Source organism: Periplaneta americana, chromosome 9, assembly GCF_040183065.1.
Source record: "Periplaneta americana isolate PAMFEO1 chromosome 9, P.americana_PAMFEO1_priV1, whole genome shotgun sequence".
Lineage (NCBI taxonomy): Eukaryota > Metazoa > Arthropoda > Insecta > Blattodea > Blattidae > Periplaneta > Periplaneta americana.
Window position 1 is genome coordinate 138,456,757 of NC_091125.1, and position 17,180 is coordinate 138,473,936.

The following is a 17,180-nucleotide window of genomic DNA, read 5'->3' on the forward strand; positions in this document are numbered from 1 at the left end:
AATTCGTTATGTCCGTTTTGCTCTCGTAATAACAACTGTAAACATCAGGCCTCAATATCAACTTATCAACTTATAAAGAACATGAACGACGTATGTGCCTTCATTACGTCTATATAAAATTCTATGTGGAAACACGAGAGCAATTAAAGGGTGAAACAGACCCGTCGACCTGCAACGACAAATGAACCGGATCATGAGGGGTGGCATTAACCCGGTGGTGCCAACACTATCTGATTACCCGGACCACCCTGTTATCGAGTCGGAAGGGGCAGTTTCCTGTGAACGACCTTACTGCCACTTCCAACCCCTATTTTTTTAAATTACAAATCCTGGTAGAGATTTACTTCATATGAAAAGCGTTTCCCACTCTAGTCTTTCTAGAAATTTTAGCGTTTCAAATACGTTGCTGTGACAGGTATTTTGTCTAATATTAAGTGCTAAATGCATAAGAAACTCAATTGAAAATATTCAACAATACGTTTCATTCATAAGATGTCAAGAGTTGTATTTTTATGAAATATCGTCCATGACAAATTGACCAACACACGAAAAAATGTTGAGGGAAAAATATATTTCATAAGAATGGCAATAACACATTAATAACTAACTTACTTATGGCTTTTAAGGAACCCGGAGGTTGATTGCCGCCCTCACATAAGCCCGCCATCGGTCCCATTCCTAAACAAGATTAATGCAGTCCCTACCATCATATCCCACCTCCCTCAAATCCATTTTAATATTATCCTCCCATCTACGTCTCCGCCTCCCCTAAGGTCTTATTCCCTCCGGCCTCCCAACTAACATTCTATATGCATTTCTGGATTCGCCCATACGTGCTACATGCCCTGCCCATCTCAAACGTCTGGATTTAATGTTCCTAATTATGTCAGATGAAGAATACAATGCGTGCAGTTCTGCGTTGTGTAACTTTCTCCCATTTTCCTGTAACTTCGTCCCTCTTAGCCCCAAATATTTTCCTAAGAACCTCATTCTCAAACACATTTAATCTCTGTTCCTCTCTCCAAGTTAGAGTCTAGTTTCACAACCATACAGAACAACCGGTAATATAACTTTTATAAATTCTAACTTTCAGATTGGATGATAAAAGCTTCTCGACCGAATAATAACAGGCATTTCTCATATTTATTCTGTGCTTAATTTCCTCCCGAGTATCATTTATATTTGTTACTGTTGCTCCCAGATATTTGAATTTTTCCACCTCTTCAAAGGATAAATTTCCAATTTTTATATTTTCATTTCGTACAATATTCTCGTCACGAGACATAATCATATACTTTGTCTTTTCGGGATTTACTTCCAAACCTATCGCTTTACTTGCTTCAAGTAGAATTTCCGTGTTTTCCCTAATCGTTTGTGGATTTTCTCCTAACATATTCATGTCATCCGCATAGAATTTTTGTTCTTTTGCTACTAATGTTACCCCTCCTGTTCTATACAGACTTCTAACATTCCAAGTACCAAATCTCAGAACCTTATTCCTTTGCTGTGGTCGTGCCAGAGAATCAGTCCCATTCCGAGCCTTATTTGAAGGTTTCGTAACAAGCTGTTTTTTACGGTGATGGGTTGTTAGCCCTTCGCCCAACCCCCAAGTTGGAGGACCACCTCTTATCGGCTATCCACGACTGCTTATTTAATATATTCGCAGCTACCCTCCATATCTGGAGGCCGTCTCCTCTATCCGCAACCTGAGGACGCGCCATGCAGTGGTGATATAATATATTAATGGTAACATAATAATAATAATAATAATAATAATAATAATAATATTATTATTATTATTATTATTATTATTATTATTATTATTATTTTCATTATTGAGAAGTTTCCTGGAATGTATTCTATGAAATTTCAGCAGCAAAAATTAAAAAGGAAAAACTCTTAGCAGAAAATATCATTCTATAAGAAAATAAGTATCCGTGGCTATTGGTAATTAAGTAATTTTTCCTCGTGTACTGAGGATGAATCCGAAGGTTTACACGACAGCCTAAGACTTATTGCGCTTAGCACTTCTAATCTGTAAAGAGGCGTGGTTAACCAAATAGCCGCTCTCTTAACTACAGCACGCCACACTATTAACTTAACCCGGACTATTGTATGGATGATGATATGTGAATTAATGATGGTGAAATGAGTCCGAGATCCAATTCCGGAAGTTACTTAGCAATTCTGCTTCAATTTAGGCATCATTTTCGACAATAATTTAAAATGGAACCAACACATTAATTACCTTTGTAATAAGTTACGTAAAATAATATATTATTTTGTTTTATAGATGAATTACTTGTGAATAAGTTTATTACGCACAATATACTTAACTTTACTTCAATCGGTAATTATGTATGGAATTATAGGATGGGATAGCTTATTTAAATCCAATTTTAATACACTTTATTTATTTCAGACGAAAATAATTAAAATATGTCTTCATAAACCTACTGATTTTCCATCTGAAAAATTGTTTTTAGACTTTAATGTTCTTAAAATAAGACAAATTTATTATACTGTATTAATGAAATTCATATATAAAAATCGAAAAACTTTGAGTTCTATTCTCATAGTTATGAAACAAAAGGTATGAATTCTTTAAGATTGTTTGAACCAAAATGCAACACTGCTACAATATTTAATCATAGTAGTAATTTAGGCCGAAGAATATATAACAAATTTATATTTAAATATTCAAATCTTGTCAATTCTAATAGTTCTAGTATTACATTTAAAAAGTTATGTATGGATTTTATAAATAATGAAAAATTGTAAATTTAAATTTATATAGGCCTTTTCTTATTGCGTAGTAGACATAAGACAAATAACTGTATTATATACTTCAGGAATCCGCCCCTGAGCACGAGTTCTACTCTTTCAGGGGAGAGCTAAGGTTTTTCCGTTTATATTATATTTTATGTTACAATTATTAGCAAAATAAATAAATAAATAAATAAATAAATAAATAAATAAATGAATAAATGAATAAATGAATAAATACATAAATAAATAAATAAATAAATAAATAAATAAATAAATAAATAAATAAATAAATAAATAAATAAATAAATAAATAAATAAATAAATAAATAAATAAACAGGTTGTGGGAAAACCCTGGAAAAACCCCAACCAGGTAACTTGTCCCAACCAGAATTTAAACTGAGGCCCGCTCGTTGCACGGTCAGACGTGCTAACCGTTACGCCACAGTGGTGGACAATCGAATAATACATCCTACGATTCATTTTATCAGTGGAATATCACCTAAATTCAATGCAAAATGAAATAGGAATAGGGACAGTCCATTTCCTTGTCTTACCCCAGTATTTACAGCAAAAGAGTAATAACTTTCCATTAACTTTTACTTTTGACTTAGATCCATCATAGGATGCTTTTATATTATATTTATATTTAAGTACTGGTGTTTCATAGCATTTTTTGTAACTACATTTGTATCTGTAGATCTAGTTAATTAATACTGAATCTTGAATGTGTATTAAAAGCATAATTGAATCCTCGAGATTCAAAACTCCCTAAAGACTATTTTGTTCATAATTGAGTTACGCCCATATATTGGTTGCTAAGAATGAATTCTAATGATTTATATATATATATATATATATATATATATATATATATATATATATATTTTGAATTGAAAAAGCCATTAAATTTAAGCAAATGGTTTGTTAAAAGTCACTGTTATGTTAAAAATTCCCCCCTATTTGCCACCAGTTACTGTCAAAATCCTTCAATTTGTGAAAGTGGACATTTAGGGGATTTTTAATCTATAGGATTCAAATAGTAGTGTTGATTATTATGATTTTATGTGTTGAAATAAAACTTCTGGCAAACTTTTACGAATAAATTTTGTATAGCTAGCGCCAGCGTTTTTGGCGTGTGTCCTAGAGTATAGTACCCAGTTTGTGATCATGTTGCTATTGCAGCTGAGAATGGTACCAATTCCTATACACGTCACATCAGCCATTTGTCAAGCACAGTTTTCAGACTGACTGCTGCAAAGGTAAAACACTCTTACTTAACGTTCACATTACTTATTTCACACGCCAAAAACGGTGACGCGGACTGTAGCAGAATGTTTTAGAAGGCATACAATTTTGCTCGAACAAGAATCACTGCCAGGAAGACAGAAAGAGTCAGACGGAAAATAATCGGTTCCTTTTGAGGGTACGTACACACTGAATGAAAGCATGCGCAGGGCATCAAAGCAGCGTGCGGATTCTTCTGGTTCCGCCATTCCAGCTGTTTTCAAATCACAAATCTCCAATTTACAATCGTGGAAACCGCCTGTCAGATCCATGCCTGGGTGTTCTTTGTGAAACGGGAGAGGAATGGGGTTCTTGAGCCTCCTTTTTGTCCTTGTTAAGTGTTCTGCCAGTTTCTTTCTCCCATTTTCTGCACCGAGAATGCTTCCAGCAAACAGGCAGAACGACTGATACAAAGTGATTTATTACAGCTCCGTTACATAAGCTCTAATCTTTCTTAATGACGTGAAAAGATGATAAGAAGAACCAAGCAAGTTATCAGATGTTCCTATTGTTTTCACATCAACAGAGACATGAATTCTGGAAGATTTAACAGCTATAAACTTCTTTAGAAATGAAATGTTTCATTTCAAAACTCAGGTCTTTCACTGCAAACGCAGAATTCTCCAGTCTTTCCTATTTTCTGCCTTCCTCTTTGTCTCTTCATATGACACCCATATATCTTTATTTCGTCTTACTTACTTATGGCTATTAAGTAACACGCAGATTCATTGCCGCCCTCACATAAGCTCGCCATCGGTCCCTATCCTGAGCAAGACCAATCCAGTATCCAACATCATATCCCACCTCTCTCAAATCCATTTTAATATTATACTCCCATCCACGTCTCGCTCTCCCCAAAAGTCTTTATCCCTCCGGCCTCCCGACTAACACTCTATATGCATTTCTGGATTCGCCCATACGTGCTACATGCCCTGCCCATCTCAAACGTCTGGATTTAATGTTCCTAATTTTATCAGGTGAAGAATGCAATGCGTGCAGTTCTGTGTTGTGTAACTTTCTCCATTCTCCTACAACTTCATCCCTTTTAGCCCCAAATATTTTCCTAAGAATCTTATTCTCAAACACCCTTAATATCTGTTCCTCTCTCAAAGTGAGAGTCCAAGTTTCACAACCATACAGAACAACCGGTAATATAACTGTTTTATAAATTCTAACTTTAAGATTTTTTGAGAACAGACTAGAAACAAAAGCTTCTCAACCTGTTATTAACTGCCATTTCCCATATTCATTCTGCGTTTAAATTCCTCCCGAGCGTCATTCTTATTTGTTACTGTTGCTCCAAGATATTTACATTTTTCCATCTCTTCGAAACATAAATCTCTAATTTTTATATTTTCATTTAGTAGAATATTCTAGTCACGAGATAATCATATACTTCGTCTTTTCGGGGTTTACTTCCAAACCTATCCCTTTACTTACTTCAAGTAAAATTCCCGTGTTTTCCGTAATCATTTCTGGATTTTCTCGCAACATATTCACGTCATCTGCATAAGTGCATAGACAAGAAGCTGCTTAACCTATTCAATTCCAAACCCTCTCTGTTATCCTGAACTTTCCTAATGGCATACTCTAGAGCGAAGTTAAAAAGTAAAGATGATATTGCATCTCCTTGCTTTAGCTCACAGTGAATTGGAAAAGCATCAGACAAGAGCTGGCCTATACGGATTATGCTGTAAGTTTCATTGGGACATATTTTAATTAATCGAACTAGTTTCTTGGGAATACCAACTTCAATAAGAATGTTATATAAAACTTCTCTCTTAACCGTGTCATACGCCTTTTTGAAACCTATGAATAACTGATGTACTGTACCCTTATACTCCCATTTTTTCTCCAATATCTGTCTAATACAAAAAATATTTGATCTACAGTCGATAAAACCACATTGATGATCCCCAATAATTTCATCTACATATGGAGTTAATCTTCTCAAAAGAATATTGGACAACATTTTGTACGACGTCAACAAAAGTGTTATTCCTTGAAAGTTACTACAGTTAGTCTTGTTCCCCTTCTTAAAAAAAAAAAAAAGGTACTATTAAGGACTCCTTCCATTGTTCTGGTACAATTTTCTTTTCCCAAATATCAAGTACAAACTTATATTCGTCTATCATCTGATATCTTCTTCTGCCCCGAACTCTTATCCCGTTCACCATTTCTGCCAGTGCATCCTTCAGTAGGCAGTTTCTTCTCAACCAGTGACCCAGCCAATTCCTTTTCCTGTTTCTGATCAGTTTCAGCATTGTTCTTTCTTCATCCACTTTTTCCAACACAGCTTCGTTTCTTATTCTGTCTGTCCATTTCACACGCTCCATTCTTCTCCATACCCACATTTCAAATGCTTCTAGTCGCTTATCTTCACTTCGTCGCAATGTCCACGTTTCTGCCTCACTCCACACAAAGCACTTTAATAGCCTCTTCCTTAGTTCCTTCTCCAGATGTCCGCAGAAGATGCTCCTTTTTCTAATAAAAGCTTACTCTGTCATTGCCATCATTTTGACTTCTTGGCAGCAGCTCATGTTACTGCTTATAGTACACCCCAAGTATTTGAAGCTGTCCACTTGCTCTACTACCTCACTTACAATCCGCAGGTTTACCTTCTTTACTTTTCTTCCTATGACCATGGTCTTCGTCTTGTTAGTATTTATCTTCATTCCATAATGCTCACAGCTGTATTTGAAAACTAAGGTTCCTATTGTACGAAAGTTTTAACTGTAAACACGTTTTCCTGTGCCCAACTTCTATATAATTGAAATTTTCGTCTTCCATTCGTTCCTGTTTTTCCAATCACTAGTCTTTAACCTATTTAAATTTAAAATATAATCTGTGAGTGTAATATTACAATAGACTTAGTCAAAATACGGGGCATTTAGGAGTACTCCAACCACTTCATTGGGGAGTCTGTTGGGACTCCCATCTTTGGACATTTGTTTACAAGCGGAGGCTACACTTAGCTGCCAACTGCTTAGTGGATACAGGAAGTTGGAAAAACAGTTGTGCAACAACTGGACATACCGCCATTTTAAATTTCCTGGTAGGTATGAGATCTGATCTAATTAATACCCAGTACTGTTTCTTCCATCAATTCAAGGCAACGGTTCTCCAGAAGGCTGAACAGGAGGAAGGCAGGGCAGGAGGAACTACACCTGATACAGTACGTGACCAAATTGTGTGATTCACGGACGGATCCCGCATAGGGACGTAGTCGACTGCAGGCATCTATGGTCAATTTCCTAAGACTAATATTGCTCTAAGCCTCGGGGAATATTGTAGGCCTACAGTTTTTCAGGCGGAAGTATTTGCCATCTTAATCTGCGCACTCAGAGGACTTGAGAAGGGTTACCATGGTAAATTATTCTCATCCTCACAGGCAGTCAAAGTGCTTTAAGAGAGACTCCACTGAAAATCATGAAAATTTTCCAAAACATTTTAATTACTATTTAAGATATTCAGAATGTATATTTTCATACTCCAAATGAATTTAGTTCATTTCTGATTAAAATATGTTTATTTTTTTTAATTAAGGAAGAAGAGCTGTCAAAATTATTCTTTCATTAAAGAATTGTTTTTTTACAAATTTCTGATTACAAATCTAGTAACTTTATGTTCTAAAGTTGGCTCCCTGAAGTTACTAGATGGATGTAGCTGAGGAGAATTTTAATAGGTATGTGTTACATAAATATTTATTTTACCTTCATACCCATTTTTTCGTAACTTTGTTTTTCTTGATTCAATACAAACTTTTTATGCCATATATTAATCAAAGTGGAAGTATTTATGAGGTAGCTGCAGGTATCTATGCATTTATTTTGTAAGAAATGCTGCTAGTTCAGTTTATTAATATTTTTTTCAGGAATTATAGAAAAAGTAACATTTTCAAAAGTTAAAAAAGTAATGTTTGAAAGCGAATAAATGAGATATTTCATAAAATGAAATCATATAAATATTTCTCTATGTTTTGTTAATGAAAAAAAAAAGGAAGCTTAAAAATTGAGATCTTCTACTAAAATCTTGAGTTTGAAAATATTTCTAACAAAAACTGAAAAAAATTGAAAGCCAAACAATTGGGAGTTCAAAATTTGGATTTTGTTACTCCTTTGCATAGTAAACATGCTCTCAAAATTTGGTTGAAAAAAAAAATGATTAGGAAAAAAAGTTGTGATTTTTAATGGAGTATCCCCTTAAAATCACTTTCTTCAGACCAGGTAAAATCCAAACTGGTATGGGATTGCCTGAATGCCCTGATAGCCCTATCTTCACATAACAGGCTAGAACTACGGTGGGTACTGGGGTATCAGGGCATTCAGGGAAACGAAAATATAGATAAATTGGTCAAAAAGGGTATGGGATACCCTTTGTTGGACCTGAACCCGTGCACATTAGGGGAGAGTCGGGTAGTATCGGACATCGGGTAATATCGAACAGTGAGTTTCTTTCATTTAACACACCATGATAGTACCTGATTGACATGGTTACGTTTCTGTGATGTCCCATAGAGAAACGTAACCATGTCATTCAGGTACTACCATATGGTGGTAGATGAAAGAAACGCACTGTCCGATACTACCCGATGTCCGATACTACCTGACTCTCCCCTACATAAATAATGAACTTAGTTACATTTGAATTTGTATTATTTTGTAAACCACTGTCGCAATACGCTGGTTATCTTGAGAAAAATAAAAGAGAGATGTTTATAAATATTCTGGGCTGCACAAGAGTAAAATGTAATTAAATATACAATTTTATAAGTTATGTAAATAATCAGACGTGGTAAAAAGCCTATATATAAAGAAGGCAGATTGGTCACGTGACAACATCACGAGAAAGAAGAATCATAGAAAAAAGACCTCTACGTAGATCACCAGGAAAAGTAGAAGTTACGGTGTTCATGTAAAATGCCTCAATTTAGATGATAATGTAATAATTGACCTATTATTTATCAGCCAAAAATCTCCATGACACAAACACTGTTGATAACAGACTGGTAGTTAATACAATAGAGTGTATAACATAATATGAAAAATAAACTTTTGTTTTAAACATACCGATAAATCGTTGGTATGGGGAAGGTTTCCTCCTCCTCGTTGTTATTGTTGGTGTCATTGTTGTTGGCATTGCTGTTGCCGAGGCTGCAGAGAACAATTGAAGACATTTTTGCTGCTTTTCTTCAATCTTGATGGACACTTGAAAAAAATGCCTACACAAGGCTCAGAACGAATACTTTTTGATTACCTAGCAACGCGACCATATTATAACACCATCCATTGTGAAATATATTTCTGGTCGTCAAGACGTTCGGGTATAACCGCACTACCTCGTGTATGAACGTGTCTATTTTCACTGCACTTCGGTATTATTCGGCATCATTCGGCCCGGAAGTCTATATATGTAAGTTCCGGTTGAAAACATATTCCACACCGCGAATAAATGAACAGTTTATCGTGATGAAACGTCTTTTCTTGCTTTTTCTTGAGCTCTTTTGTCCTTTTGAAAAATATCTCTTGAGAATTTTTAATTAAACTTTAAATATTATAAAATATTTTATTTGAAATTGGCTTATTTATAGCAAAGCGGAATGTATTGCGAATGTAGCAAAGCTAACGTGGTATGTGAGTTCCAGTCTAACATAAAAGGTATTGACTTCGAGTTAGGCGACTGTAATATAAACCAACAATAAAAAAAAGTGCGGAAAATTATTGTCGACTATTATACTTGTGAAACAATTGGATGTGAAAAACAAAATATTATCTCACGTGCTTGTCGCTTAGCAACAATATTTGGTAGCTTAAAGTCTAATAGCACCTTTGATTATGAAGCATATATTCAACCTTATTGCCTGTCAGACTAGTAATAAATATATTAACCTTCAAAATACTCAATAATAGAGCATAAAAATGATTCCTAAGATCTCTGATATATTAAAAACACTATCCTTACTTCATTAACTAAAACGTTATATTTAACAATCGAAAATGTGACTTCCACTATTCAGTCCTGTGTATGTTAACCGGTTGTACCGACATAACAGATCAATAAAAGATGAACAGTGCACCTCTTTTTCACACAGTAACAAAAAATCGTCAACACTCCATAAACAATCCGTTCCAATATGTAGGTCCCAGCCACATAGCACCAAAATATCGTCCGAACACGCAGAATATGTAGTAACACTAAAATAAATCACAGCAAAATAAAAATTAATATATAAAATATAACACGATGGTTCTTAATTTCTCTCTCATTAATGAATTCACTTTACAATTAGCACAAATAACGGCAATTCCATGCTGAAGGTTACAGTTTCATCTTGGCAACTCAACAAGGCTCCTTGCGTGGCTTACTGTCGACGCCGAGACGCCGTAAACGTCTGCAAATCCTTCCGACTGCAACATATTGAAGGAGAGGATTGCCCCTGCCCGTGTCTACCTGCCCGCAATGCACCCCGTCATTGCACGCTGCCTGCCGCGCCAGCCGCTTCCAACAAACCGATGTTACCAACAGTCGTCAGTCGGTCTGGCGAGGAAGGGGAGAGAGAATCGAGTGCTCTCCCTCCTTCCCCTCCTCCGCACCCCCTCGCATACACCACCCCAAAAACATTCTCCTCGTCGACCTCCCGTAAACTGCCGAAAATGTCCGAATATAGTCGGCACGCTTAGTAATAATGTGGTAATAAAAAAAGACTAACCACTCATATAATGTTTAGGATTTTTTTACAGACCGCGACGGGGTGATTTATCAATTGGAAGGCCACTCTTTCGCCTTCATGACCTGCTATGAATTATTCATCGGATTATTAGCTGCCGTAATAAAAATCTCTCATGCCCACTGTCAACCGTAGAGGCTTGAGAATAACTGTCAGACGGAGATTAAAAGAATGTCAGTGATTACAAGACTCTTACCACAGCTGTAAATAAATTATTTCCTTATTTAAACAGGCGTATTCGCTACAATTGGGAATATATTATTGATTTATATTGGAGGAAGAAGTATGAATGAACTAGGGACATTGAAATATGTGTACGTAGTAGTGTAGATTTATTCATCAGTTAATACTGAAAAAAAAAATGAAACATATGACGGAGGAATAAATAACAGAGCGAATAAATAAATAAATAAATAAATAAATAAATACATAAATAAATAAATAAATACATAAATAAATAAATAAGTAAATAAATAAGTACATACATAAATAAAGAAATAAATACATACATGCATACATACATACAAGAAAACACAAACAATAAATACATGAAAAATTCTTATATGAATTATATATACGTACAAATAAAAGCCCATATGTTACATTGCAATAAATACTTACTCTACGTAGGCCTATACATAAATGTAATACATAGGCTACTACAGAACTGCATACATGCTGTACATAGGTCTACATACAAGCTTACACAATTAATGTACATAATTCATAGTGTACATAGCCTATATACGAGTACATACCGTGCATACACAGCTACAAAAGCCTACATATATACAAGCTATGCTGTACGTACATAAATATATATAGTGACATCAGAGACTGTCGGAATTTAGTAGCGTTCAAAAGCAAGCTTATTAAGCATTTTCTTACTGCGTAGAGTAGGTTTAATTTTTACTTAATCAATAAAGGAAATGCTTCTCTCTTCTTAACTTTTACAATAAACTGTCTAGCTTTTATTAATCAGTAAATCTTTTAGTACTTTGATTTTTACTATATTTGTAAATTTAATATTAATTGTAATTATACTTGTAATTGTATTCTTAATATTGTAGTTATAATCCCCTGGTAGAGGGAAAGAGAAGGCCTGATGGCCTTATCTCTACCAGGTTAAATAAATAAAATATATATAATACATACATACCTGCAGACTTACTGCTTTACCTGCAGACTTACTAAAGGCTTTACCAATAACCAAAAATATATTTAAAAATAGGCTTAAGGACTTTACTAATAGACGGTAGTAGTATATTATACACACTCCTTAAAGGGTGTAATATTGATGTTTTGTTATTTGAAGAGTTGTATCAGTGAGAAATGTGTTGTGTCAGTGAAGTGTGAAGTGTGTTGTGTAAGTGAAGTGATTTTGTGTTAGTGAAGTTTTATAATTTATATTGGTAGTGCAAAGTATTTGAACAGCGAAATGTTTTTGAAGTGTTAGTGAAATCAGGATAATATCAGTGAAATGTGTCGTAGTTCCAGTGCAGTGAGTGAGTTGACAGCGAAAGGTACTTACTTGTGCAGGTATGAACATATACTCGTGGTGGTAGTTCAAATTTAGGGTTAAAATACAAATTAGATTCACTTTAAATATTATTTTAAGTGATCGTGCTTCATTTAATTTGAGATGCTTCTTCTTCTTCTTCTTCATTATTATTATTATTATTATTATTATTATTATTATTATTATTATTATTAGTGTTATTACTATTAATTATTATTAGTATTTATTATTATTACTATTATTAGTGTATTAATTGTTTTTCTTATTAATTGTGTTTATTATTAATTTTCATTATTGAGTGTAATTAGTTACCAAAGACACTGGGTATTTACCCATTTGCAGTGTGAATAAATACATACATACATACATACATAACATACATACAGTAAATACAGTGCATGCATGAATGCATGCATGCATGCATACATACATACATACATACATACATACATACATACATACATACATACATACATACATAATATTCCACTTAATGGAAAGGTCACAACTTTTCTAACTGGACATGGAAAAACCGGTGCTTACTTATATAGATTCAAGCTGAGGGACAACCCGTCGTGTGCGTGTGGAGCAGAGGAACAGACCGTCGACCACCTCCTTTTCGAGTGCCCGAAATTGGACAAAGAAAGACTAGCGTTCCAGCGGGAAATGTTAAGGAAAACTGGCAAGTGGACTTTCACAAAGGTTAAAATAATGCAAGAACATGCTCATACATTCACAAACTATGTCAATGTTATAAATTTAGACGAGTAAACTTAGGATAATTTAATCTAGGATAGATAAGAGTAGGCAATAGATATAATGAAAGACTCAAATTTTCACAACAGAATAACAGATCTACATACGCCTAGAGAGTGACAGAAACGAGACATAATGTGTTATATTGCAAACATACAGGTAGCAAGGCATGTAGTATTACCTTTATTGTAATGGGACATGCCGTTCAACTAATATTTAAAAAAAAAAAAAAAAAAAAAAAAAAAAAAAAAAAAAAAATACATACATACATACATACATACATACATGTCAGGGAAAGCTTGATAATCTAAAAATCATTAAACAGTTTCGTATAAATTTACGGTCGAAATAACTTTAATTCTAAGTATTATATTTTATGCGTGTCCCAAAAACAAAATGACAAAATGGTTAGCAAGTACTCATGTTTCATGTTGTTAAAAGCCTTGAGGACAGACTGTATCTCTCATTCATAATTCACATTGTCAAATGCATAATTTTCAACGACCATTTATTTTCTTTCAGTTTTTCTCAAAATTCTAAATCGCAAAATCGGAGGACAGTCTACTGGCTCATTTACGCATGTCTGTTTCAGAATACTCAGAATTTACATGTAATAAGAGTGTACGGGAAGGAATGGTAAACGGGAGAAGAGTTCGGGACAGAAAAAGATATCAGAAATAGACGACATTAAGATATATGGATCATATGAGGAGACAAAGAGGAAGGCAGAAAATAGGAAAGGTTGAAGAAAACTGGGTTTGCAGTGAAAAACCTGACATTGGGCAGAACACTATGCCGTGAAGACATCAGATGATGCGGCCCCAACACCACTGACAACACAATTGTTAATAGTGATACAAATTCCATTTCGCTACTTCACTGCAATACAGTTATAAACTCCCCCTTCCATTCTCTTACTGAAGTCATTCGCTGTAATAATAATAATAATAATAATAATAATAATAATAATAATAATAATAATAATAATAATAATAATAATATTAATAATGGTTTATTTTAACTGGCAGATTTAAGGCCATTCGGCCTTCTCTTCCACTTAACCAGTATGATAGAAAAGTACTACAATACTATGAATATAACATAATTAATACCACACAATACAATACAATAAAATACAATTCAAAGCAATACAATACTACAATACAAGACAATATAATACATAATTAATACAATGGCAATTTATTCTTTTCATCTTCACAACACCAATAAAATAATTATGTATAATAATAATAATAATATTAATAATTATAGTAATGATAGTCATGCCTAAATTAAATTAAAATATTAAACTCGATCACAATTATAACTTCAATTTGACTGCGCCCGTAAGAAATCTTTTAGCCTTTTCTTGAAAGTGGTTATTGTCTGGCAGCCTCTAATCTTCTGAGGTAGAGAATTCCATTCACGGGGGACTGAGACAGTAAAAGAGGATGAATAGTGGGATGTTCTATGGGCAGGAATTGCTAGGATTTGACTCTCCTGTGACCTGGTGTTTAGATTGTGATTGGAGGATAAGTAGTTAAACCGGGAACGAAGATAATTTGGAGCAGAAATGTGGAGAACTCGAAACAGAAGAGAGAGCGAATGAAGTGTTCTACGGTTACTAAGTTGCAGCCAGGATAAAGATGTATGCCATACGGGTTGCATATCCTTCAATGTAATCGGCGTTTGTCCGTCAATATTGCAGCTTTACGGGGCATGGAAGAAAGCCGTCCCTGATAAAGAGTTCCAGGCAAAATTCCGTTGTTTATTTCTAGCATATGTTCAATTTCAATGCTCCATAATATCTGCAGCTGAAATTGTTGTTAAATAAAATACAATTCCGTATATCATAAAGTTTGAACAGTCTCTAAATTTGAAATGGTTATTAGCCAGCAGAATAACGATACTTTCCATGTGCATATATGTAGCTGTTTATACTTATTACTCACAACGACAATATGAATGGATTTTCCCATCGACAACACGATAAAATATCCGTACGACAATATTTGCAGATATTAATGCTCATACAGATGAATATCAGGGACTGGACGCAAGGTCTGTTTAGAAGCACAATTCCCACCCTCCCCCACCTTCCCAGCCTACAGACTATTTTTATCTTGTGCTGTGCTCGGAGGAGGATATTACGGATCAACTGCAAGGTAATCATCTCTGAAACATTAACGAACGTGTCATGGATCCCCCGTGGCCGTAGCGACGTTAAACAATACATCACGCAAATTACTATCGATGCACGGTTGGTAGCATGTGCCGGCAGTCACCAACTCCGCTTCCTTTCGCAGTAAACACCGCCAGACTTGGCACCTCGAGGCAAATTATGTAATAATTCTATGAATGTGTCAGTGCTCTGCGGCGAGCGAGGGGTGTTTATGAAATAGGGAACGCTGATCAATACAGAAAGGGGCCTTGAGTAATAGCCTGTACAAGAAAGTAAATAATAAAGAGAAAAAAGAAAGAAAGAAAAAAGAAAGGGGGGTCACGGGATTTCAGGAAATCCCTATGACTGCGTATAAAGTCTATATAGGAATATTAGGATAAGTAAATAGAATTTTCTGTAGGATTTATGTAAGTTTGTCTAATGAACGGAAAGAAATTAGCTATGAATCTATGAATAACAGTCAATCCTCCAAGAGAATAATAATAATAATAATAATAATAATAATAATAATAATAATAATAATAATAATAATAATAATAATACCCATCAAAGGTGTTCGTCAGGGAGACTCACTGAGTCCTTTACTTTCTATTATGGTAATGGAAGAAATAAATAAAGAATCAAAGACTCAGAAAGGATATAAAATGGGAAGTAAAGAAATAAAAATGGTATGTTATGCCGATGATGTAATATTGGTAACAGAATGTGAAGATGATCTGCAAAGAATGTTACATCAGTTCAATACCAGCTGCCAAAATTATGGGTTTAAAATATCTACATTAAAGACAAAATCTATGGTCATAAGTAAGAACCCAATACGATGTAAATTAGAATTGGAAAAACAAATAATTGAACAAGTGATGTGCTTTCAATATCTTGGCTTCCAGTTATCAAGCTCAGGCCTTTCACAAACCGAAATTTTAAACCAAATCACTAAAGCAAATAGAGTATCGGGATATTTGAACGACACCATATGGAGAAATAAATATCTCCACATTGAACCTAAGGTTCGAATCTACAAGACCGTGGTGCGCCCTATTCTCACTTATGCAGTTGAAATAAGACCTGAAACAGCAAAAACGAAACAGATGTTGGATACAACAGAAATGAAAACCTTAAGGAAAATTGTAGGAATCACAAGAAGGGACCATATACGGAATGATCAGATTAGAGAACAATGCAAAATACAACCAATCAGAGAATGGACGCAAATAAGGAGACAACAATGGAATGAGCATGTATCTCGAATGGAAGAGGATAGAATTGCGAGAATCGCCAGGGATAACTACCCATCCGGAAGAAGATCCCCAGGAAGACCATTAAGCAGATGGAGAGATACTCTGGATTAACAGGCTGGAAGCCTAGAGAGAAGAGAAGAAGAAGAAGAAGATAATACCCATCGACATTAGCTTTCAAGGAGTTCGGCCACAGATTGGCCCGTTTCGGTCTCATATAATACGTGGGGTGTAACTTTAATAGTGGCAACACTGTTGTAAAAGCGAAACGAGACAGAGTTAATTGTTGTCACTTTTACCACATGTTAGTCTGTGTCTGCCCTCCTCCCCCCTAAAAGGACGCTTCCATCCGACTCACAGCGCATGCGATGTAGGGAGTTGAAGTTAGTCTCCTGTTAGTTACACTCCAAGCGGTTGTGTTTCGCCATGTTTACAAAGCAGGAACAGCGATCTTGGCTGAAAATAAAATCTGCCCGTGGTCGTACAGCACGACAATGTCATGGCGGTCTTTTTGAGGCATGTGCAGAGACGGCGTTACCATACAGGACTGTCGCGAGATGGGTTCGACCCTTCAACGAGGAGTGTGACTGCGTGGAAAACATGGCTCGACCGGGACGTCCAAGTGTTAATGTGAAAGTGTAAGCTGTTTCCGCGCTATTAGACAACGATCGACGACAGACGGTACGTGAGTTAGCCCAGGAGATAGG

General features: G+C 35.1%; 1 protein-coding gene across 1 annotated transcript in view; it reads right to left on the bottom strand.

Moving 5' to 3' along the window:
• The window catches only part of Hk (potassium voltage-gated channel subfamily A regulatory beta subunit hyperkinetic), a 491,003-nt gene extending 480,427 nt beyond the window's left edge, over positions 1 to 10,576 (bottom strand). Inside the window, exon 1 of the mRNA XM_069835985.1 lies at positions 9,124 to 10,576. Coding sequence (XP_069692086.1) covers positions 9,124 to 9,230 — 107 coding nt within the window. The 5' untranslated portion in view covers positions 9,231 to 10,576. The remainder of the gene's footprint in view (positions 1 to 9,123) is intronic.
• Positions 10,577 to 17,180: the final 6,604 nt, after the last annotated feature.